This window comes from Littorina saxatilis, linkage group LG8 (assembly GCF_037325665.1).
Source record: "Littorina saxatilis isolate snail1 linkage group LG8, US_GU_Lsax_2.0, whole genome shotgun sequence".
Taxonomy (NCBI): Eukaryota; Metazoa; Mollusca; class Gastropoda; order Littorinimorpha; family Littorinidae; genus Littorina; species Littorina saxatilis.
This window is the reverse complement of record NC_090252.1, coordinates 29,052,040-29,078,203: the sequence shown is the minus strand read 5'-3', so window position 1 is coordinate 29,078,203 and position 26,164 is coordinate 29,052,040. Positions and strand designations below refer to the sequence as shown.

Here is a 26,164-nt window from a genome sequence, read left to right as displayed (position 1 = left end):
ATCTCTGTTGACAGCTGAATCTAGCAGTGTCATTAAGTCTGGCACTGCCTGTGTAAAAGCAGCTTCACTGTTTTTCCGATGATCCTCGGAAGGAAATGGTGGTGCAGCAAATGGAGCAGGGGCAGTAAGCTGTCCACCAGTCTCCACATGATACAGAGCAGCAGCTTCTTCTGCATGCGGAAGATTCTCATGGGCCACAAGTGGGTTCTGTTTGTGTGTTTTCAATTCATCGGGAATGCCACGTCCTTTAAATAAATAAAAATACATAAGAACAAGTAAATGAATTTGTATTCACTGTTACTGGCACATACACAGCTATATATCTCCCTTGTTCTCCACGTCGTTAAATAAATTGATACAACGCAAACAATAAAAAAAATAAAGGTCCACAATAAACATTCTTTATGCTTGCAGGAGAATTTTTTTTTTATTAAAGTCATAGGTCCTCCTGAGCAGCAATAATTAATTCACACAAGAGGTTGTGTTGATCAAAATCAACCTCGCGGGGAAAGTATGTAATGCTATTAGTTACAATGTTACGAAGGAAACTGTAAGCCATTTGTTCGTTGTGGTATCTGCATACTTGTGAATGATTGATGTTTGACTGTTGTTCATGATGTCAGCGATTCAAAGTGACATCATCACAGTGCATTGCACCATCAACTGACAATAAGTCATGTGATTGTTATGCCAATAACACAAAAGGTTATTGAATGAAGTGAATTGACTGATGTGATCTTGCTGTGCTTGCTGAGCCTGTACGCGGTTTTCACACGCGGGTGTTTGTTTATGTCCGGTCGTTATTTACCTTGCTAATCTGAGTAGCCAGCAGACGAACAAGATTTGAACATTCAAACAATAAGTACAGCACAATACACACCCCACAAATGCACCAAACACTAGTCTCACCTTGCATTGCCCCGCCGAAACTTAGCCCTCTCATAATAATCCATAATATATCGAGACCACACACACGATGTGTAATGTTCTCTCTATTCTTCAGTCACACGAGAAGAAGCAATAAAAGAAAACCCAACAAAACTAATCAGGCTTGAGTTCAAGACAGTTGAGCGGAAGTGCACAAGCAACATCAATCTAGACTTCAATATTAGAGAGTGCTATCGTGACTGGATCCACTATGGCTCAATGGTACTGTGATTGGATCCACTAGGGCTCAGTGGTACCGTGAATGATATCATTACACGATGTATCCATGGACTTCCACAAATTTCCCAAACGCAAACCAGCTTTCTTTATAAGTTTTATATGTTATTAAAATAGTACAATAATTTATGAATATATGATGTGCATAAGTCGTATTATTGATGTAAAAATGTCCAAACCGAAACTAATGAGATGTGATAAACAACAGGCACTCGACAAAAAGCAGCTAGGTGATTAATATTCAGCTCTTAGACTTTGTGACCTAAAATGGTATACGTGTGTCCTCTTATCTGTTACTTTTATTATTATAGTTATTGGTATTAGCTCTTGGTTCTTTTACTTTTTAATGAATGATTGCCCAGACACAGATCATGTGAACATGATAACCGGGAAGTGATTTTCCCTTCTGCCTGGACGAAGAAACGAAAGCAGACGACACCAACGACGCTGGAAAAATGCACTAACACTCTGACCTCTCACCTTCACACACACTAGAAACATCACCACAACAAGAACACTACATACCTCCCGCCTCCCTTGCTGATAGTTAGTATCCATAGCCATCGAATCTCACTGAATAATATTCCACAATTACATATACACATGTACTGACGAGATGAGTGCACGCTTAAAGTAATTATTATAAGACAAGCGCATTATAAATACTGTAATTATTATTATTATTATACTGTACCTCCTGTACCGCTCTGGACACCATTGTATCCAAGGCCTGGTCGCCCACAGTCCGGCTCCGGGGATTGATCCCACGATCCTTACAAAATTTCCGAAGGTTGGCCGCCGAACTTCCTCTTTCCAACCCGGATTGTCGAAGTGTGTTTGACACGCTTTCGTATGTCTCCCCGCTATTTAGCAGGGCAATTATCATGGGCTGATACTCCTCCAAAGCCATCTTAATTTGCGCGCCAGGGAAATTGAGGGAGCATCCCGTTATTGTATTTATCACGCGGGCTTTGTGCTTCGCACTCAAACAAAAATGAAGAAACGGAAGTTGATTGTTTTTTGTTTATCGTTTAGAAAATGAAATATTGAAAAACGGAAGTAAACTGTTTTGCTGTTTACCGTTTTGAAGAATGAAAAATAAAATATTGAAAAACGGAAGTAGACCTTGTTTCGTTTTTTGATTTGTGAATTGAAAATCAAATATTGAAAAACGGAAGTGAACTGTTTTTCTGTTTACCGTATTGAAGATTGAAAAACGAAATATTGAAAATTGAGTCGTTTTTCATTTTTTGTTTTGTGAAACTGAAGATGAAAATTGAATTAACGGTGGGTACCGTCATTGGCGTAGCCTTCAATCTTAATCCATTTCAATTCAATTCTCTCCGAGTCTCTCTCTCTCCCTCTCTCTAATTCATCCCATATCACACACACACACACACAAACACACACACACACACACACACACACACACACGCGCGCGCGCGTGCACACACACACACACACACACAAAGTGACACACACATACATACACAGTGACACGCATGCACACACACACACACACATACATACACACACACACACACACACACACGCACACGCACACAAAACACACACACACACACACACACACACACACACACACACAAACAAACACGCACACAGACATTAACATACACACACACACAAAAACTCACACACAAACTGTCACATACACACACACACACACACACACACATACACACAAAGTGACACACACACACAGTGACACGCATGCACGCACACACACACACACACACACACACAAAACACACACACACACACACACGCACATACACACACACACACACACTCTTCTTCTTTCTACTTTCACGCAAACAGTTTTCTGGATGAAAGCACCCCATTTGTTATTATAGCAGCCAATCTGATCCTACAGCAGCCAATCTGATCCCAAAGATACAACCTTCAGAGCATTTACCCCTTCTCCCAATCTCTTGTGCAGCCAAGTTGACCCCCCACAAACATCCAGGTGGACACAGAGTGCACACAAAGGAGAGAATACAATACAATACAATACAATAACTTTATTAATCTCTAAAAGAGAAATTGCATTGCTGAGCGTTTGTGTCCGTAATAATAACATACATAAAACATTCAAAATAAACATTTGTTCTTTGTCCTGAGAAAATACAGCACATTGGTTATCACATAAGAAAGTATATTAAAAATAAATTAACATGCATTCACCATCAACAATGCACAAACGAAAGTCAGCACCTTGCCGGTTATCACATATTGTCTAAGAGAGTAGAATAAGAGTATATAATCATGCAAAACAAAATCAACAATACTGAAACAATACAGAACACTGACCCCGTGCATCAGAGCGACAACACCAGCATCTACCGCCCCACCTGAGAATTGAAGATGTGAATTGCAGATGGAATGAACGAATTTCTGTAGCGTGTGGATCTTGCGGTTGGTTGTCTGAATCTGTTGCTCCTGTCTGTCCGTCTACTGTCAAATTCCGGTCTGAGTGGGTGCGAGTCGTCAGCCAAAATCTTCTGTACCTTGTCAGTCAGTCGTCGTTCATGTGTTGATGTGAAATTGTCCTGCTTCCTCCCAACCACCCCACTTGCTTTCCTGATGAATTTATCTAATCTATCCCTGTCTTGCTTGTTGATGTTGCCACCCCAACACACGGAGCCAAAGTACAACACACTATTGCACGTTGAAGTGTAAAACATCTGAAGGATTTCTTGTCTGATGTTAAAAGACCTGAGTTTTCTCAAAAAGTACAGGCGAGAGTGGAGTTTCTTCACAAGGGCATCAGAGTTTGGTTTCCATGTCAACTTATTGTCTATAATCACCCCCAAATACTTATACTGCTCTACCTTCTCTACGACCTCCCCCTTGATCACTATCTCCCTGTGTACATGTCCCCCCCTCCTGTTGTCCATTATCATTTCCTTTGTCTTCCCCACATTAAGCTCTAAATAGTTGTTTTCACACCACCCCACAAACCTATCTACCTCCTGCCTGTAGTCAGAGTCGTCGTCATCAGTCAGCAGTCCGGTCAGTCCAGTGTCGTCAGCAAACTTGGTTATGGGGCAGGAGTCACTAGAACTTCTAAAATCTGCTGTGTAGAGAGAAAAAAGAAAAGGTGAGAGTACTGTGCCTTGTGGTGCCCCTGTGTTTGTGCAGATTGTGTCTGAAACTGATTGCCCCCCCACCCTAACATACTGTGGCCTGTTTGTCAGGTAGTCCATAACCCAGAGGATGGTGGCTGCTGGGACATTCATGCTAAAAAGCTTCTCCGCCATTACATGAGGCTGTATAGTATTAAAAGCGCTGGAAAAATCAAAGAACATCAAGCGAATATAAGAGCCAGGCTTTTCTAAATGAGAGTAGATCTTGTTTAAAACATTCAACACAGCATCATCAACACTCCTGTTTTTCCTGTATGCAAACTGACATGGATCAATAAAATCTTTCACACAATCACTCAGTTTGAACAAAACAACTCTCTCAAAGACTTACATACAAACAGAAGTAAGTGCCACAGGTCTCAGGTCATTCATGGTTATCACAGTCTTTTTCTTTGGCACAGGAACAATGCATGAAGTTTTCCATAGGGCCGGTACCCTGCTAGCACCAAGCGACATGTTAAAAATGACTGAAAAAATATAACTAAGTTGCTCTGCACATAGTTTTAAAACTTTGGGCATCATCCCATCTGGTCCCCCCGCCTTGCTAGCATTAACATTCTTCAGCCCCCTCTCCACCTCTTCTTCCGTCACCACTATTGGGGAATCCCCTTCCGTAAGCCCACTATCACTGGTCAACCTGTCCCGCATTGCCTTCCTTTCCCCGCTGAAGTCATGCTTATCGAAGCGTGCATAAAACTGGTTGAGATCATTTGCAGAAGGGAAGAAAGGGCCACACCCACCTCCTGAGCCTGTCCTGAAGATGAAGGTGGTCTCATCGGAAGTGCCGATCCTGTTGACGGCCTTGGTCTTGGCCTGGTAGAAGGTGTTCTTCTTCAGGTTGTCCAGGACCACACTGGTGCTCGCCTGGCCCGGGATGTTCTCCGTCTGGGCTTGTGGCAGCACTCGCACGGCAGCCCATGGCTCTGTGTTTGTGTTCACCTCTAGCGCCTGCATAGACGTCAAAGAGTTAATCAGTGTTCGCACAAAGCCATTTAGCTCTGAGCCTGTCTTTACCTCTACCGTCTGCATAGAAACCAAAGATTTAATCGGTGATTTCACCAAGCCATCTGATTCTGTGTTCACCTCTAGTGTGACTTCAAACGGTAATTGCACACATCATTTTGAAACTGAAAAGCTAGAATCAATAAGTCCACATTATTATTATTATTATTATTGTGATCATTTTTATGCGCCTAATCTAGATATAGCCCTAGGCGCTTACATATTAATTTCTGCCGTTTCAAATGGAATTTGTGGTGACAACCAGTCAAACTGTGCATATCAACGCAGCATTCATTCAATGTTTGGGGCCAAACATCTGTAAAGCAAAACCTTTACCAGCTGCTTTCACCTGCTGACCATTCCTTTTCCAGTATTTGCATAGTTTTACCTGCAAAATATTTGTATCTGAATAATTTGTGACCTGGAACAAAAGGCATCTATGGCGTTTTCCACATTGCATATGTACTTTACAAGCTGTCAAGGCTTTTGAATACCGTACATTTGGGACCGTACAGCGCCAACTGTTTTCCACATTGCATACGTACTTTACAAGCTGTCAAGGCTTTTGAATACTGTACTGTTGGGACCATGAAGCGCCAACCGTTTTCCACATTGCATATGTACTTTACAAGCTGTCAAGGCTTTTGAATACCGTACTGTTGGGACCATGAAGCGCCAACCGTTTTCCTTAACTTTTCCCCCTGCGTCATATTGACCTATATCGCCCTGTGTATGGCTAAAGAAGAGTACACATGTACCCACACCGCTATACAAAGAAAGGGAACAGTGCCGCTCTAGTGATATGCATGTTTCTGTTTCTATGACCTGGACAAAGTTTCCACCTCTCAAACATCAAAGGTGTTGGTACCATAGTTACAACGAGGTCATTGACCCGGGGTCAGAGGGTCAGTGTCTGTAAACTAGGTCAGGCAGCTGGTCTTAGCTGAAAATATGGTCATTGACCTGAGGTCACCAGACCAAACAGCTCTGAGACTGTAGACTCTTTGATCTCACCGCACATCCAGAAGAAAACGTATTTCCACACTGTATACTTCTTTTGACTTGCAGTCATGACACCAGAAGCGTCTACTGTGTCAATTCTTCTCATTTGAAACTTAAAAGTGGGGGTTGGGCCTTTACAACTAAGCGCCCTACAGTCCCGTAAATACGGTACATTTTCAAACTTTCAAGTAGCCGTCCAAAGATAAACGCTGCCAAGTTCACTTTCCATGGGCACCATGGTATACTGAATAAGGAAAAAGAAATTCCAAAAGTAAGTTGTAAGTTGAGAAATAAAAGTGTATGTTACCTCTGCGTACTCCACAATGTAGTTTGCAATGTCTGCACCGCCTGTAAATGGCTCGTCCCAGCTCAGCGTGTACTCGTAGGCATTGGCTCCCATGCGGGGGGACTTGACCATCACGCGGTCTGGCTCACCTGCACACAACACACAGTCATTATGGATTCTGGCTTACCTGTACACAACACATAGTCATCATGGATTCTGACTCACATGCAACACAACACATAGTCATTATGATATTTTGGCTCACCTGTACACAACACAGTCATTGTGGATTCTGGCTCACCTGTACACAACACAGTCATTATGGATTCTGGCTCACCTGCACACAACACAGTCATTATGGATTCTGGCTCACCGGTACACAACACAGTCACTATGGATTCTGGATCACCTGCACACAAAACATAGTCGTTATGGATTCCCGCTCACCTGCACACAACACATAGTCATGGATGATGGCTCACCTGTACACAACACACAGTCATCATGGATTCTGGCTCACCTGCACACAACACACAGTCATGGATACTGGCTCACCTGTACACAACACACAGTCATGGATACTGGCTCACCAGTACACAGCACACAGTCATGGATACTGGCTCACCTGTACACAACACATAGTCATCATGGATTCTGACTCACCTGCACACAACACACAGTCATGGATACAGGCTCACCTGCACACAACACACATTCATGGATACTGGCTCACTTGCACACAACACACAGTCAAGAATACAATAAAAGTAATTTCGGATCGTTTCATAAAAAAAATAATTTTAATTACAATTTTCAGATTTGTAATGACCAAAGTCATTAATTAATGTTTAAGCCTCCATGCTGAAATGCAATACCGAAGTCCGGCCTTCGTCGAAGATTGCTTAGCCAAAATGTCAATCAATTTGATTGAAAAATGAAGGTGTGACAGTGCCGCCTCAACTTTTACAAAAAGCCGGATATGACGTCATAAAAGAATTTTATCGAAAAAAAGAAAAAAACGTCTGGGGATATCATACCCAGGAACTCTCATGTAACATTTTATGAAGATCGGTCCAGTAGTTTACTCTGAATCGCTCTACAAACACACACGCACAGACAGACAGACAGACAGACAGACACACACACACACCACGACCCTCGTCTCGATTCCCCCTCTATGTTAAAACATTTAGTCAAAACTTGACTAAATGTAAAAAAAGGATTTGAGCAGTAGTCTTGTATCTTTGCAGTACGTCTTTTGGCAGACAGTGTCCTTGGTTGTTCACATTTTTGATATTCGTACACGTACCCATAGAATGACACATTTGTCTCGGTGTTTTGTAGACACGATAAGTATAAGTTATAGCAAACAGAGACTAGCTCAATCACACCGGGTTACAATACCAGTGTGTTTCGGATATCAATACAAGGTTGTCGTCACCAAGACTGAGACTGGTCTCAAAAACCGGGAAATCTTTAGATGATGCAGTTGTTTTTTTATTTCAAACCCTCGAAGTATTCTACCTTAGCGGCTACACACAGTTTAAGTCGTTGGACCCAGTCAAGAAATGACCGTTTGAAGTCGTTTTTTGGCACCTGGTTCAGACACTGGAAAACAGCCGATCCGAGGGCTGATCGACTGTCAAATCGACGCCCAGCCAATTGTCTTTTCAGATGAGGAAACAAAAAAAAGTCACAGGGTGCAAGATCAGGAGAGTAGGGAGGATGTGGCAAAGTTTTCTTCCTCCAGGTACTCTTTCACCACCTTGGATTTGTGAGCAGGTGCGTTATCATGAAGTAATTTGATCCCTTTCAATCCTGTAGTTGGTCTGGCTCTCTTGTAGTAACGAACGATGCCAGCAATAACTTTTTCCTTGTAGTACACCCCAGTGATGCTTCTGCCTTTTTCGCGTGGTTTTTGAAAAATGACGCCCTTTGTGTTATAAAATATTGTGTATAAAACCTTCTTGCCGGAGCGACTTTTTCGCACGATCCGAGGGGCATTGGCACCTTTTTTTATCCATGCTTTGTTTTGAGCTTTTCTTTTTGGCTCAAAGAAGTACACCCAAGTTTCGTCTCCAGTCACGATCTCATCCAAGCGTTGTTGATCACATCCGTCGTATATCTTGAGTAGCCGTTGGGCAAACGTAACCCTACACCTCTTGTTCTCTTCAGTGAGGAAATGTGGTACCCATCGCGCGCACACCTTTGTGTATCCAAGTTTGTGTTTTAAAACTCTCAAGACAGACGACGACGAAATGTCCAGTGTTTCGGCGATAAAATGACTGCTCACTCGGGGATCTTCATCAACTAACCGTTGCACATGGGACACCATTTTATTGTCGGTTACAGGTGGTTTCTTCACTTTTCCCCTTGCATCTTCCACAGACGTTTTTCCTGTTGAGAAATGCTTTGCCCACCGAAAAACTGTCGCGCGAGATGGTGCTGTGCCTGGGCTTACAGTTCTCAGCTCTTCAAGTATGTCACCGGCCGTTTTACCAAGTGCCGTTCTTATTTTGATGTAGGATCGAAAATCCTTCTCTGAAAATGTGCTTTTTGCCGCCATTTTTTAGGCCAGTGTCTCTCGCTTACGTGACTAAATACACTGTATCTTTACGAAAACACAACGGATCACAAAGAAATTATGCACAATAATACGTTGTGTACCAATCTTGATAATGACGTCATTTGTTATAAATGTCGTCATTTGATTCTGTGCAAAAAAGACCAGTCTCAGTCTTGCTGACGACAGCCTTGTACACAAACAATAATAGCGCTTTGAAGCAAACGTAAAAGAAGCAGGTATAGAAATATTACATCACTTGTGCGTGTGTGTGTGTGTGTGTCTGTGTGTGTGTGTGTGTGTGTGTGTGCGTGTGTGTGTGTGTGTGTGTTTGCGTGCGTGTGTGCGTGTACGTGGGTAATCGACTTGAGAAATGTTCATGCCGATATTAAATACATGATAAAGAAGGATTCTTTGTGCCCGATCAGGGGCTACAGTTGGGGTTGGAAGTTCACCAAAAATTGGGGACATAATAACTAAAATACGGTGTGTGACATGGGCGCCCCCGTTTTTTGAGCAGACGCCACCCAAGGCCGCTTTGGCCGGGTAGAAATTCTATAGTTTTCAAGTCTATGGATAAAGCTCGCGAATATGACGTCGGAAGGCTTTGACGTCAATGTATATGACGTCATCCCCTCTCGGTGGTCTTTTTCTCTCGCGCGATGTGTGTGTGTGTGTGTATTTTGTGCACATGTGTTAGTGTAACAGTGTGTGCGTATGTACAGTGTGTGTGTGTGTGTGTGTGTGTGTGTGTGTGTGTGTGTGTGTGTGTGTGTGTGTGTGCGCGTGTGTGTGTGTGTGTGTGTGAGTGTGTGTGTGTGTGCGTGTGTGTGTGTGTGTGTGTGTGTGTGAGAGAGAGAGAGAGCGTTTGTGGTTATTTATACATGTGTGTGTGTGTGTGTGTGTGTGTGTGTGTGTGTGTGTGTGTGTGTGTGTGTGTGTGTGTGTGTGTGTGTGTGTGTGAGTGTGAGTGTGTAGGAAAGAACAAGTCGCGTAAGGCGAAATTACTACATTTAGTCAAGCTGTGGAACTCACAGAATGAAACTGAACGTAGTCCGCCGCTAGTGCAAAAGGCAGTGAAAGTGACGAGCCTGTTTGGCGCGGTAGCGATTGCGCTGTGCTTTACTGTACCTCTCTTCGTTTTAACTTTCTGAGCGTGTTTTTAATCCAAACATATCATATCTATATGTTTTTGGAATCAGGAACCGACAAGGAATAAGATGAAATAGTTTTTAAAACGATTTCGGAAATTTAATTTTGATCATAATTTTTATATTTTTAATTTTCAGAGCTTGTTTTTAATCCAAATATAACATATGTATATGTTTTTGGAATCAGAAAATGACGAAGAATAAGATGAAATTGTTTTTGGATCGTTTAATAAAAAAATAATTTTAATTAGAAGTTTCCGATTTTGAATGACCAAACTCACTCATTAGTTTTTAAGCCACCAAGCTGAAATGCAATACCAAACCCCGGCCTTCGTCGAAGATTGCTTTGCCAAAATTTCAATCAATTTAATTGAAAAATGAGAGTGTGACAGTGCCGCCTCAACTTTTACAAAAAGCCGGATATGACGTCATCAAAGGTATTTATCGAAAAAAAGAAAAAACCATCCGGGGATATCATACCCAGAAACTCTCATGTCAAATTTCATAAAGATCGGCCCAGTAGTTTAGTCTGACTCGCTCTACACACACACACACACACACACACAGACACACACCCACACATACACCACGACCCTCGTCTCGATTCCCCCCTCTATGTTAAAACATTTAGTCAAAACTTGACTAAATGTAAAAAGAGAGTGGCTGTGCCGTGTACGTGTATGTGCGTGTGCGTGAGTGTGTTCCGGAGTTTGTGTTTATGTTTGTGTGTGTGTATGCGTGTGTTTGTGTGTATGTAAAGGTGTGTGTGTCCGTCTGATTATAATTATGTGCGCATGACTGTGTGTTTTGTGTGTATGTAGTTTGTGAGTGAGTGAGTGAGTGAGTGAGTGAGTGAGTGAGTGCGTGTGAGTGAGTAGGGGATAGGCTCCTAATATGGACCACCTCCTATTCTGACAAACTAACAGCGCTAGAGCGCTCAAAACAATTTCATTCGCTGTATTCACCCTCTCTTGATAATTTGCACATGTCAAAACAGTTGCAGAGACACAAACCTTAAAATCGTTAGGCTTTATTTCTTTTTGTTGTTGAAGGGGGTAAAAGAAAGCAGAGGGGTTGTTAGACTAGAAACATTCTGATAATCATCGCTCCACGGCTATCGCCAGTTTCCCTCTGACAGCATGCTGCATTATTGCGCGAATCTATCAAAACAAGAATACATAGTTATCTCCCATATGTTTTTCGCGAGCACTGATCTAAATTTGAGATCAGTGTTCGCGAGACAAAAATGATTGCAGATTGGCCGACTTCGGCAGTGATCTCCGTTCTGTTCTTCACAGTTATGATAAAGACATCTGCTGTCGGAAGGAGACCGTGATATATGGTTGCATCACTCTCAGAAAAACATCGTCTGCTCCGGTGCGCGTCGAAGCCAAAGTTGATTATCACGTGACACTTTAGAGTTGTTTGCACAGTAAATACATCCGCGAAAGATAGTTCGCTTGGAACTGTCTTACATATCAATTCCTTTGTAATCTAAAAACTACACAACACGATGAAAAATCATTATCGACGATCGCGAATCTGCTTATATCCATAACACATTACGAAAAGATCTAAATATGCACACACAAAAATCGATTTCCTCTCCAGACAAGGAAAACCGAGGCATCCTGTCAGGGATAGAATGAGACCCGAAGGGAAGTAACTCATGTTTGACCTTAGTTCAGGATGAGACTAGAAAGTGTTGAAACTCACTGTAGTCAGCGGTTCTCCCCATGAAGTTTCTCTCCGCCCCGGATCCGACGTTGTTGATGGCGTAGACCTTGATGGAGTAATGCGTGTTGGGGTCCAGCTCGACCAGGTCCACCTTCGTCATCGCCTCGCCCGCCACTGCAACACACAACATTATCGTCTTCTTCCCTTTCTTCTGGCCACAGTAACACACAACTTTTATCATCTTCTTCCCTTTCTTCTGGCCACTGCAACACACAACATTCATCATCTTCTGCTCTTTGTGTTGGCCACTGCAACACACAACATTCATCATCTTCTGCCCTTTCTTCTCGCCACTGCAACGCACAACATTCATCATCTTCTGCCCTTTCTACTGGCCACTGCAACACACAACACTCATCATCTTCTGCTCTTTCTTCTGGCCACTGCAACACACAACATTCATCATTTCTGCCCTTTCTGTTGGCCTCTGCAACACACAATATTCATCATCTTCTGCCTTTTGTCTTCTGGCCACAGCAACACACAACATTCATCATTTCCGCCCTTTCTGTTGGCCTCTGCAACACACAACATTCATCATCTTCTGTCCTTTCTACTGGCCACTGCAACACACAACATTCATCATCTTCTGCCCTTTTCTTCTGACCATTGCAACACACAACATTCATCATCTTCCGCCCTTTTCTTCTGGCCACTGCATGCAACACACACCATTCATCATCTTCTGCTCTTTGTGTTGGCCACTGCAACACACAACATCCATCATCTTCTTCCCTTTCTTCTGGCCACTGCAACACAGAACATTCATCATCTTCTGCCCTTTCTTCTGGACACTGCAACACACAACATTCATCATCTTCTGCCATTTTCTTCTGACCACTGCAACACACAACGTTCATCACATTCTGCCCTTTCTTCTGACCACTGCAACACACAACATTCATCACATTCTGCCCTTTCTTCTGGCCACTGCAACACACAACATTCATAATCTTCTGCCCTTTCTTCTGGCCACTGCAACACACAACATTCATCATCTTCTGCCCTTTCTTCTGGCCACTGCAACACACAACATTCATCATCTTCTGCTCTTTCTTCTGGCCACTGCAACACACAACATTCATCATCTTCTGCCCTTTCTTCTGGCCACTGCAACACACAACATTCATCATCCTCTGCCCTTTCTTTTGACCACTGCAACACGCAATCTTCATCAACTTTTGCCCTTTAAATAAAAAGTTTCAGCACACATACACACACTAAACAAGAATCTACAAGAATCTAACGCTTGAATTTCATAATTTTCTGTCTAGTGTCACACAAACGCACACATAAACGCACACACTACAACACATCACAACACATCGCACGCACACACGCACGCACACTCCCAAACGCACACTCCCAAACGCACACACACACACACACATAAAAAAAACACACACACGCACACACACACACACACACACACACACACAAACAATTATTCAGACTGATCAAATACTACAGCAGCTCACCACGGTCGATAGTCCTGGATTTCTCCTCCCCTCCGTTGTTCAACTTGTTGTACTTGAGGAGGTACTGTGTGACCGCCTGACCCCCGTCCTCCGCAGGGGGGGTGATGGCCAGTCCCAGCATGGTGGCCCTGGTGTCCTGCATCGTGATGCCCACCTCCCCGGGCACTCCTGCACATCAAAGCTCACACCGTGACATTTCACCACGCTAACATCATTTACCACCTCCCCGGGCACCCCTGCACCACACACCATGACATCTCACCACGCCAACATCATTTACCACCTCCCCGGGTACCCCTGCACCACACACCACACACCATGACATATCACCACGCCAACATCATTTACCACCTCCCCGGGCACCCCTGCACCACACACCATGACATCTCACCACGCCAACATCATTTACCACCTCCCCGGGCACCCCTGCACCACACACCACACATCATGACATCTCACCACGCCAACATCATTTACCACCTCCCCGGCGGGCAGCCCTGCACCACACACCACACACCATGACATTTTACCACGCAAATATCGCGGTGTCAAGTTTGCGACTTACTCTTTAATGATTGTTATTAACGATGTTCATGATGTAATTTACACAATAATAATACATTAATATCAACCCGTGATACCAGCATCACTTACCACCTCTACGAACGTTTCTTCTTCATCCATAAAGAAAGATTATGATCACAACCATTTTCAAAGGCAACCAAACACCATCTTCAAGAGAGTCAAGTATGCAAAGTGGATTGCACAATCTGCGCTTTGCTGTTTTGACGCTCACTTGCTTGTTCAAAGGTAAGCTCCTCTGTATTGTCGCCAAATTTATTTGCGGCCCTGCAGCTGTAGCTTCCGAACACGCCTCCTACATTGCCGTTGTCCACCGTGGGCTGCACACACAGCGACACCATGAAGCAACATCAACACCAGTCTAACAACATATCCTGTTGTCAGCAGTGGGATGGAAACAGAAACACATGAATGAAATCCCCCCCCCCCCCCCATTCCTAATATTTCGGAGAGAAAAAAAGGCAAAATCGTGCAATCTGGGGAACTTAAAAGTGATATCTGACACTTTAAAATAGACAGAAAATAAATAATTTAGACAAAATTGTGCCAGGAAACCAATCAGCCACTTACAATGAGGTAACTGATGGACCTGGTGGGAAGACCGCTGTTGCCATAGGTGATGAGGTAGCCATTGATAGAAGCCAGGTTCTGCCCCTCTTTGTGCCATTCAATGACGGGCTCAGGGTTGCCGTTGGCGATACAAGTCAGGTTGGTTTTGCTGCCCACCCAGCCCCAGAACCGGGTGGTCGCCTGGTTGTCAAAGTTAGGCTTGACTGCACACACCAATGTTACAAAACCATTTAATCATCATAATAACAATAATAATAATAGTAATAATAGTAATAGTATATCATCAATATCATTCTCTTCAAATTATTCATCATCATCATTATCATCATCATCATCATCATCATCATCATCATCATCATCATCATCATCATCATCATCGCTTGAGAGATTGGAGCTTTTCATCCAAAATATTGAGAAATTGGAGCTTTTCATACAAAATATTTAGAGATTGGAGCTTTTCATCCACAATATTGAGAGATTGGAGCTTGTCATCCAAAATATTGGGAGATTGGAGCTTTTCATCCAAAATATTAAGAGATTGGAGCTTTGCATAACAAATATTGAGAGATTGGAGCTTTGCCCACACACACACACACACACACACACACACACACACACACACACACTAACACACACAAACACACACACACACACACACATACACACACACTAACACACACAAACACACACAGACACACACAAACACACACACACACACAGACATACATACATACACAGACACACACACACACACAGACACAAACACACACGCACACACACAGACACACACACACATACACACACAGACACTCACAGACAAACAGACACACACACACACACACACACACACACACACACACACACACACACACACACACACACACACACACACACACACACACACACACACACACACACACACACAGAGAAGACGTCAACAGCAACCTACACATAACGTCAATCTTGAAGGTCTTGTCTACGGTAACAGCGGTGGTGGACGCAGTGCACACATATTCTCCAGCGTGTTTAGGTTTGAGTGTGGGGATGACGAGGTAGAGAGTCTTGCTGTACACTCGGGTCAGTGCGTCCTGTTCAGAGTTGCCTTCTTGCTCCTCCACATACACCTGAAACATGACCGAGTAACATCCTGGTATATGATGTTCTTATATCTTACATAACTTTCCAACAAACCTCACAGTTGCCGTGCCAGTGCATAATGATTACATAATCCAAGATAAAACGCCCTTTGAATTCTGATATTCACAAGTAGCCTAGAGCACAGCTGCTTGATAATAGTATAGGGGGAAAATGTTTTTTCTGTACAAAGCAGGCACAATTAACTCAAGCAGTCATCCCCCCTCCCCTCCCCCACCTCTCTCTCTCTCTCTCTCTCTTTGTCCTTCAGTTACTTTCTTTAAACATTTCATTTTTTAACATGTCCAGCATTCCCTGTACCTGTCGCGTGTATGCAAATATACCTTTGTTTTGACACTCGCTTTCTCTTAAAGGCACAGTAAGCCTCCCGTAAACCATCACAGATACTGTCAGGCTTTTACACACAGTACAAACACCCTTCCATTTGAACGCTCACCGAACGGGAACATCCTAGGTGCCCTTCGTAAAGAGCGAGCAATTTTCAAAGAATTAATGTTGCGGATTGTCTCCATCACAATCGGACCGTGGTGCGTTTTGGCGCTAGACCTAACTTTTAAAAATTTAAATGCTAAATTGACAGCTTGTTACACAAACATTCTTAAATCATAAAAGATTTCTTTTTTCATCAAGACAAGATCAGTACAATTCGAAGTGTTGAAAGTTCGAAAAAAGAAAAGCCCGGAAGCAGGGTCACGCAAGGTCGTGGTTCTCGTAGCAGACGACGGTTTATGACGTCACCAGTTCCTCTGAATAGTCAAAAGCCATCGCTAGAGTTCTTGTGAACCACAGCCGTTTGTTTCGTGCATAGTCAGAGGTACATAGGCTAATAACGTGCTATTGCAGATAAGCTCACAGCGAGCCGCATTCAAACTACAAACTGACGACTGCATTGTGAAAAAGGGAAACTGGATCACACGGGTTCACGATGGCTCATGGGTAAGATAAACCACGCAAAAATAAATTCTTTGAAAATTGCTCGCTCTTTACGGAGGGCACCTAGGATGTTCTCAAGCGGTGAGTGTTTAAATGAAAGGGTGTTTGTACTGTGTGAAAAGCCTGACCGTATCTGTGATGGTTTACGGGAGGCTTACTGTGTGTAAAAGCCTGACAGTATCTGTGATGGTTTACGGGAGGCTTACTGTGCCTTTAAGACCTGAATTTTTCAAATATCATTTTAGGTCTTCAAAAGGGAGGTTCCAGTGTACCTTCTTCACTCGATCCTTATGTGTATGTGTGGTTGATTTTGTGCATGAGGAAGTGCCATAGCCTTGATGTTATGAGGCTGCTTACATCGCCATTGGGGCCTACAGAGTAGATGATCTCGGAGCCTGTCTTCTGCCAGGTGAGTGCAGGGGCAGGGTCGCCGGTGGCGCGGCACTGGAGGCGCACCTCCTTGTTCTCCTGTTCCGTCTTCCAGGTTTGATAGTAAGGCGTCTCAATCACAGGATGAACTGCAACACAAATGTATCATCAGTGTGTGCCCTAGAGTCCTCATGGAGACCCTTTTGCAGCCCTGGGAAGCAAAGGCCGTGCATGTGTGTGTGCGTGTGTGTGTGTGACTGTTTTGCTGAATTTATTTCACACGTAACTATTTCAATCTGTGAACTTCATTCAGCCAAACCTTCCCACTGTGAACCTCATTCAGCCAAACCTTCCCACTGTGAACCTCATTCAGCCAAACCTTCCCACTGTGAACCTCATTCAGCCAAACCTTCCCACTGTGCACCTCATTCAGCCAAACCTTCCCACTGTGAACCTCATTCAGCCAAACCTTCCCACTGTGAACCTCTTTTTTTTTTTTCTTTTTTTTTTTTCTTTCTTTTTTTTTTTTTTTTTTTTTTAACCTCAGTTGCATGCAGGCTGCTTCAACCCTTCCTTGTTTTCTTCTCTCTTTTGTTCTTTCCTTTTTTTTTTTCTTTTTTTTTCTTTCTTTTTTTCTTGTAAATAGGCGGTGAGCATCCTTCTTCATTGGTCTTTTTTCTTCTTTTTTTAACATAGAGGTATATTACACTCACGAGACATGGACATTTTCTCTTTACAATGGAAATATTCCTTATATTTACAAATCAAATTTTCTACTTAATATTTGAAACTCGAAAATTACGAACATTGATCCCTGACAAGTTGTCTTTCTAAAAATACTAATACACATTTTCCCAATTAATATTACATGATTTACAAAATTTCACTGTGAACCTCATTTAGCCAACCCTTCCCATTGTGAACCTCATTCAGCCAAACCTTCCCACTGTGAACCTCATTCAGCCAAACCTTCCCACTGTGAACCTCATTCAGCCAAACCTTCCCACTGTGAACCTCATTCAGCCAAACCTTCCCACTGTGAACCTCATTCAGCCAAACCTTTACACTGTGAACCTCATTCAGCAAAACCTTCCCACTGTGAACCTCATTCAGCCAAATCTTCCCACTGTGAACCTCATTCAGCCAAACCTTCCCACTGTGAACCTCATTAAGCCAAACCTTCCCACTGTGAACCTCATTCAGCCAAACCTTCCCACTGTGAACCTCATTCAGCCAAACCTTCAAACTGTGAACCTCATTCAGCCAAACCTTCCCACTGTGAACCTCATTCAGCCAAACCTTCCCACTGTGAACCTCATACAGCTAAACCTTCCCACTGTGAACCTCATTCAGCCAAACCTTCCCACTGTGAACCTCATTCAGCCAAACCTTCCCACTGTGCACCTCATTCAGCCAAACCTTCCCACTGTGAACCTCATTCAGCCAAACCTTCCCACTGTGAACCTCATTCAGCCAAACCTTCCCACTGTGAACCTCATTCAGCCAAACCTTCCCACTGTGAAGCTCATTCAGCCAAACCTTCCCACTGTGAACCTCATTCAGCCAAACCTTCCCACTGTGAAGCTCATTCAGCCAAACCTTCCCACTGTGAACCTCATTCAGCCAAACCTTCCCACTGTGCACCTCATTCAGCCAAACCTTCCCACTGTGCACCTCATTCAGCCAAACCTTCCCACTGTGAAGCTCATTCAGCCAAACCTTCCCACTGTGAACCTCATTCAGCCAAACCTTCCCACTGTGAACCTCATTCAGCCAAACCTTCCCACTGTGAACCTCATTCAGCCAAACCTTCCCACTGTGAACCTCATTCAGCCAAACCTTCCCACTGTGAAGCTCATTCAGCCAAACCTTCCCACTGTGAAGCTCATTCAGCCAAACCTTCCCACTGTGAACCTCATTCAGCCAAACCTTCCCACTGTGAAGCTCATTCAGCCAAACCTTCCCACTGTGAACCTCATTTAGCCAAACCTTCCCACTGTGAACCTCATTCAGCCAAACCTTCCCACTGTGAACCTCATTAAGCCAAACCTTCCCACTGTGAACCTCATTCAGCCAAACCTTCCCACTGTGAACCTCATTCAGCCAAACCTTCAAACTGTGAACCTCATTCAGCCAAACCTTCCCACTGTGAACCTCATTCAGCCAAACCTTCCCACTGTGAACCTCACACAGCTAAACCTTCCCACTGTGAACCTCATTCAGCCAAACCTTCCCACTGTGAACCTCATTCAGCCAAACCTTCCCACTGTGCACCTCATTCAGCCAAACCTTCCCACTGTGAACCTCATTCAGCCAAACCTTCCCACTGTGAAGCTCATTCAGCCAAACCTTCCCACTGTGAACCTCATTCAGCCAAACCTTCCCACTGTGAAGCTCATTCAGCCAAACCTTCCCACTGTGAACCTCATTCAGCCAAACCTTCCCACTGTGAAGCTCATTCAGCCAAACCTTCCCACTGTGAACCTCATTCAGCCAAACCTTCCCACTGTGCACCTCATTCAGCCAAACCTTCCCACTGTGCACCTCATTCAGCCAAACCTTCCCACTGTGAAGCTCATTCAGCCAAACCTTCCCACTGTGAACCTCATTCAGCCAAACCTTCCCACTGTGAACCTCATTCAGCCAAACCTTCCCACTGTGAAGCTCATTCAGCCAAACCTTCCCACTGTGAACCTCATTCAGCCAAACCTTCCCACTGTGAACCTCATTCAGCCAAACCTTCCCACTGTGAAGCTCATTCAGCCAAACCTTCCCACTGTGAACCTCATTCAGCCAAACCTTCCCACTGTGAACCTCATTCAGCCAAACCTTCCCACTGTGAAGCTCATTCAGCCAAACCTTCCCACTGTGAAGCTCATTCAGCCAAACCTTCCCACTGTGAACCTCATTCAGCCAAACCTTCCCACTGTGAAGCTCATTCAGCCAAACCTTCCCACTGTGAACCTCATTCAGCCAAACCTTCCCACTGTGCACCTCATTCAGCCAAACCTTCCCACTGTGCACCTCATTCAGCCAAACCTTCCCACTGTGAAGCTCATTCAGCCAAACCTTCCCACTGTGAACCTCATTCAGCCAAACCTTCCCACTGTGAACCTCATTCAGCCAAACCTTCCCACTGTGAAGCTCATTCAGCCAAACCTTCCCACTGTGAAGCTCATTCAGCCAAACCTTCCCACTGTGAAGCTCATTCAGCCAAACCTTCCCACTGTGACGCTCATTCAGCCAAACCTTCCCACTGTGAAGCTCATTCAGCCAAACCTTCCCACTGTGAACCTCATTCAGCCAAACCTTCCCACTGTGAAGCTCATTCAGCCAAACCTTCCCACTGTGAACCTCATTCAGCCAAACCTTCCCACTGTGAAGCTCATTCAGCCAAACCTTCCCACTGTGAAGCTCATTCAGCCAAACCTTCCCACTGTGAAGCTCATTCAGCCAAACATTCCCACTGTGAAGCTCATTCAGCCAAACCTTCCCACTGTGAAGCTCATTCAGCCAAACCTTCCCACTGTGAAGCTCATTCAGCCAAACCTTCCCACTGTGAACCTCATTCAGCCAAACCTTCCCACTGTGAAGCTCATTCAGCCAAACCTTCCCACTGTGAACCTCATTTAGCCAAACCTTCCCACTGTGAAGCTCATTCAGCCAAACCTTCCCACTGTGAAGCTCATTCAGCCAAACCTTCCCACTGTGAAGCTCATTCAGCCAAACCTTCCCACTGTGAAGCTCATTCAGCCAAACCTTCCCACTGTGAAGCTCATTCAGCCAAACCTTCCCACTGTGAAGCTCATTCAGCCAAACCTTCCCACTGTGAACCTCATTCAGCCAAACCTTTCCACTGTGAACCTCATTCAGCCAAACCTTCCCACTGTGAACCTCATTCAGCCAAACCTTCCCACTGTGAAGCTCATTCAGCCAAACCTTCCCACTGTGAACCTCATTCAGCCAAACCTTCCCACTGTGAACCTCATTCAGCCAAACCTTCCCACTGTGCACATGAAGCAGCCTGGCTGTTGATGTTGGTTCGAGTCCAAGTGAAAGTGTGTTCTCACCCTATGTCAACACCTGGACACATCTGTGGCGGTTTACAAATCACTTACATGGGACAGAAGGTATCAGTAAAGAGCTGTTTGAGTTGACATGTAAACGTTGCAGTCTTCCTGGTTCAGATTATTTCAATACCTCTACAACTTTCCATGCATAATGTACACACATACATCTTCCAAATGACAAACACAGCAATCCTAAGTACATGAATGCATGTACATGCATACGGGCACACCTAACGGCTGAAGACAGACAGAGGGAATAATGGAGAGTGACAAAAAGCCGACAAGGCTCGTACTTTTCACGTCCAGAGTGACGTCGCTCCTCTCCGAGCCGCCCTTGTTGTTGGCCTCACACTGGTAGATGCCCTCGTCTGTTCGGCTCACCTTCTCGATGATGTAGTTGCCGTATGTGATGGGCTGCTCCAGCAGATCCTGGTTATTCTGTCATCACAATGTAAATAAGCTGGTAAACCACCACACACTTTTACATGGGACAATGATTCTCTTCACTCTAAATTGTCTTATCAAAATAACCACATCTGATTTTAAAGTACAAGGAGAGTCATGCCATCTTCAGAAATTTTCTGACGACTCTGCCGTGGTTGGTTGTATTCTTGATGGTGATGAGAGCTTGTATAGAGAACGTATTGATGATTTTGTGTCTTGGTGTGATTCCAACTTTTTAGTATTAAACGCAAGCAAGACGAAGGAAATGATTTTTGATTTTTGCAAAAAGAAAGACACTGTCCATCCCGTAGTCATCAAAGGTGATGCGATTGAGATAGTCAGCGAGTACAAGTATTTAGGTGTAGTTCTAGATAACAAGCTAAGCTGGTTTAATCATGTTGATGCTGTTTTTAAGAAGACGCAGTCAAGATTGTTTTTCCTGCGCAAGCTGAGATCATTTCATGTGTGTAACAAGATGCTGTACATGTTTTATCAGAGTATGGTGTGCAGTGTGATGGTGTTTGCATCAGTGTGTTGGGGAGGGAATGCCACTGCAAGGGACACTGGCAGGCTGAACAGGCTGATAAAGAAAGCGAGTTCTACTGTAGGCCAGAGCCTTGACACCCTTGAAGTCCTTGTTGAAAGAAGGCTTGCCAGTAAGTCCAGAGCTATTCTGCTCGACCTAGGGCATCCCCTCCACGACGCACTGATGGATCTCCGCATCACACGGAACGCTCGGTTTCTCATGCCTAGGTGTCGAACGGAGCGTTTTCGGCGTTCTTTTCTTCCTGCAGCTGTGAGATATTTTAACAGCAACCGAGCCATTGTCCTGGCCACAGACTATCAGTGACGCCTTTTAAATGTACCTCTTAGTGATAGATTTAATTTGGTTTGATGACTGTTTGACCTTTGATCATAACTAGTGCTGTGATAATGAGCTTTAGCACTGTTGTGATGGTGTTGACACTATACTTTGCCCAATTGAGTCTAACTACCTGATGGCTAATCTACTGTGATACCTGTGATAACTGATGATGATTACTGGGATTGGTTTTATGTGTTTGGTTGGTCTCTTCTTTTGGTAGTGCAATAGCGTTAATTATGGATTGTTGTTATCATCATTTACATAAAAACTTATCTGTTAATCCGAACAATGATATACTTACTGTGATGTTCTTAACTACACTTTAACATGGAATGTATGTATGTCTGTATGTATGTATGTATGTATGTATGTATGTATGTATGTATGTATGTATGTATGTATGTAGGTATGTATGTAGGTATGTATGCATGTGTGTTGGTGTGTCGGTGTGTCATGTGTGCAAGTAAAAAGGGTATTGCAGTTGTACATATATTACTTCAGATATTTTTGTTTTGTTGTTATCATGGGTTTTATGAATTTTCTTCTCTTATTCTTTTATAATTATTAATTAATGACCTATATGTGCTGATGACCAATTTAATTTCCTTTGTTGGATCAATAAAATGTTATGGGTTATGAGTTATGAGTTATGAGTTACAAGCCTGCCACTATAAAACACAGGTTCCTGCCGATTCTTATTCTACTTTCATGAGTCAGCATCCTGTCATCTGCACATGTGAAATATGTACTGCAAAACAACATGATCAACCTAGCAAACTGAGAAGCCTTGTCAAGGAGCAAAATGCCTTCATGTGTAAGTAGTGTTAATGAAGCTATCATACATCAATGCCTCAAATATCAGCATATTAAAATATTCATAATCGCCCGATTCCCTCACAATGATTTCCAGAGAACAAATACAAAAAGAAATCAAAAACTTGTGAGGTAAAAGGGAACCTAAATGTAGCAGGAGATGGTGAATGAGCTACACCCGACTGCTACACCCGACTGCTACAAATGTTTGAGTGTACCTTTCTGAACATGTAGGTTGGACGTGGGGTGCCGGTAGCCTCGCAGGACATGACCAGCCTGGCTCCTTCCTTCGGCACCACAGGGTTGAAGGTGATAGGTTTGATCATCTTGGGCGGCACTGAAAACAAACAAGACACATAACACATCAAAACTGTACATACTCAAAAGACTGAGTAGCTTGGTCAATGATAGCTTTGATACTCTTGGCCTGGTGACCTCATGTCAATGACACTATTTTCAGCTGAGTCCGGCTGCCTGTCCTAGTTTACAGACACTGACCTTCTGACCGAGTTGTAACTATAACCTTTGATGTCTGAGAGGAAACATTGTCTGGTTCATAGAAGCAGAAACATGCTTTTCACTGTTGCCTTTCTTTAACTAGCAATGTAGGTACATCTGTACTCTTCTTTAGCCATACACAAGGCGATATCGGTCAATAGGGCGTAGAGGTAAAAGTTGAGGGGAAAAAGTTGCGCCTTATAGTCTCGAAAGTACGGTACTCACAATCCAACTAAGCACAGAATCAGAACATTTACCCGGTTTTGTCTCCTTGAAATGCCACATTCATTAACTTTTACTTTTGTTGTTGTTGATTGTTTCATTACCGCTTTCGGATTTCAACACCTCTATCTATATTTTTTGGATGGATTACTGTACTTGTGGCCATTGGCCCGTATACAAAGCAGGGTGAGGGGGTGGGGTTGAGAAAAGTGATCCTCCATGTCTACACATGCAGAGTGAAGCACTCACCTGTGACAACAACCTGAATGAAGTAGGCCATGGTCTTTCCGATGCTCATCAAGTCGATGTTGCAGATGTACTTGCCCCCGTCGTCCAGCTGGATGTCCTTGATCTCTAGATAGTTTCCCTCCTGGCCGGCTCCATCCTCGTAACCCACACGGTACTTGTCATCTGGCACACAATCACACTCTTTCTACTTCTCATCTTCCTCGGCTTAACGTTAAAGTTACATTCCTTCTGGTGAAAACAGTTGGGCTCACCATCTCACATCTCGCCAGGCGGTCACGTGTGGTAATACTAGCCTTCCTCCACTTGATCACATACCCACAATCAACAACCTGGGCTCACCATCTCACATCTCGCCAGGCGGTCACGTGTGGTAAGACTCGCCCTCCTCCACTTGATCACATACCCACAATCAACAACCTGGGCTCACCATCTCACATCTCGCCAGGCGGTCACGTGTGGTAAGACTCGCCCTCCTCCACTTGATCACATACCCACAATCAACAACCTGGGCTCACCATCTCACATCTGGCCAGGCGGTCACGTGTGGTAAGACTAGCCCTCCTCCACTTGATCACATACCCACAATCAACAACCTGGGCTCGCCATCTCACATCTGGCCAGGCGGTCACGTGTGGTAAGACTCGCCCTCCTCCACTTGATCACATACCCACAATCAACAACCTGGGCTCAATATCTCACATCTGGCCAGGCGGTCACGTGTGGTAAGACTCGCCCTCCTCCACTTGATCACATACCCACAATCAACAACCTGGGCTCACCATCTCACATCTGGCCAGGCGGTCACGTGTGGTAAGACTAGCCCTCCTCCACTTGATCACATACCCACACTCAACAACCTGGGCTCACCATCTCACATCTCGCCAGGCGGTCACGTGTGGTAAGACTAGCCCTCCTCCACTTGATCACATACCCACAATCAACAACCTGGGCTCACCATCTCACATCTCGCCAGGCGGTCACGTGTGGTAAGACTAGCCCTCCTCCACTTGATCACATACCCACAATCAACAACCTGGGCTCACCATCTCACATCTCGCCAGGCGGTCACGTGTGGTAAGACTAGCCCTCCTCCACTTGATCACATACCCACAATCAACAACCTGGGCTCACCATCTCACATCTCGCCAGGCGGTCACGTGTGGTAAGACTAGCCCTCCTCCACTTGATCACATACCCACAATCAACAACCTGGGCTCACCATCTCACATCTCGCCAGGCGGTCACGTGTGGTAAGACTCGCCCTCCTCCACTTGATCACATACCCACAATCAACAACCTGGGCTCACCATCTCACATCTCGCCAGGCGGTCACGTGTGGTAAGACTCGCCCTCCTCCACTTGATCACATACCCACAATCAACAGACTGGGTGCACTCTGTGCTCAGTGCGAATGTTTTGTTGGAATTGATTGCGTCAAGGCCACTAGCGGATATGTTCGTTAATAATTCATTAAAAACAAACAAACAAATTACAGCAAGCAGTCAGGGTGTTGATTTTGGGTATGTGTCCAAGTGGCGGGAAGGTCTTTTCCCATGTTAAAAGCCTGTAAAAGGGAAAGGACTTTTTGAATTACTCTTTATCCCATACATTACAAAACAACAATTGTATCTGCACGATCTAGCATCTGCATTGTTCAGACAACTTGAAGTGAATGAAATGTTGGCAGACAAAATCCCTGATAAAAAACTGACCTGATCGGATAAGCGTCCAATCTTCCTGGTACCAAGAGATGTCTCTCTCTAAGTTGGTCTTGGTTAAGCGGCACCAAATCTTGGCAACAGAACCCTGGGTAGCATATTGTGTCAAGGGGGATGTCATGTTGA

The 26,164-nt window shown here is 44.2% G+C and overlaps 2 protein-coding genes across 3 annotated transcripts in view; both read right to left on the bottom strand.

The window, feature by feature from the left end:
• Nucleotides 1-26,164, bottom strand: part of LOC138973236 (neural cell adhesion molecule 1-like) — a 35,949-nt gene extending 9,785 nt beyond the window's left edge. For both annotated transcript variants that reach the window (XM_070345955.1, XM_070345956.1), the window contains exons 1-12: nt 26,033-26,164; nt 24,321-24,482; nt 23,570-23,688; nt 21,523-21,667; nt 17,148-17,308; nt 15,652-15,826; nt 14,703-14,905; nt 14,347-14,452; nt 13,551-13,718; nt 12,052-12,186; nt 6,643-6,770; nt 5,072-5,279 (exon numbers count right to left, since the gene is read on the bottom strand). In XM_070345955.1, coding sequence (XP_070202056.1) covers nt 5,072-5,279; nt 6,643-6,770; nt 12,052-12,186; nt 13,551-13,718; nt 14,347-14,452; nt 14,703-14,905; nt 15,652-15,826; nt 17,148-17,308; nt 21,523-21,667; nt 23,570-23,688; nt 24,321-24,482; nt 26,033-26,159 — 1,837 coding nt within the window. In that variant the 5' untranslated portion in view covers nt 26,160-26,164. The remainder of the gene's footprint in view (nt 1-5,071; nt 5,280-6,642; nt 6,771-12,051; nt 12,187-13,550; nt 13,719-14,346; nt 14,453-14,702; nt 14,906-15,651; nt 15,827-17,147; nt 17,309-21,522; nt 21,668-23,569; nt 23,689-24,320; nt 24,483-26,032) is intronic.
• On the bottom strand, nt 17,771-20,788 carry LOC138974282 (uncharacterized). The gene is made up of 3 exons (XM_070347004.1): nt 20,769-20,788; nt 19,629-19,725; nt 17,771-19,313 (listed from the first exon to the last, which is right to left on the bottom strand). The coding sequence occupies exons 1-3, from the start codon at nt 20,786-20,788 to the stop codon at nt 18,483-18,485; spliced, it is 948 nt and encodes a 315-aa protein (XP_070203105.1). The 3' UTR covers nt 17,771-18,482.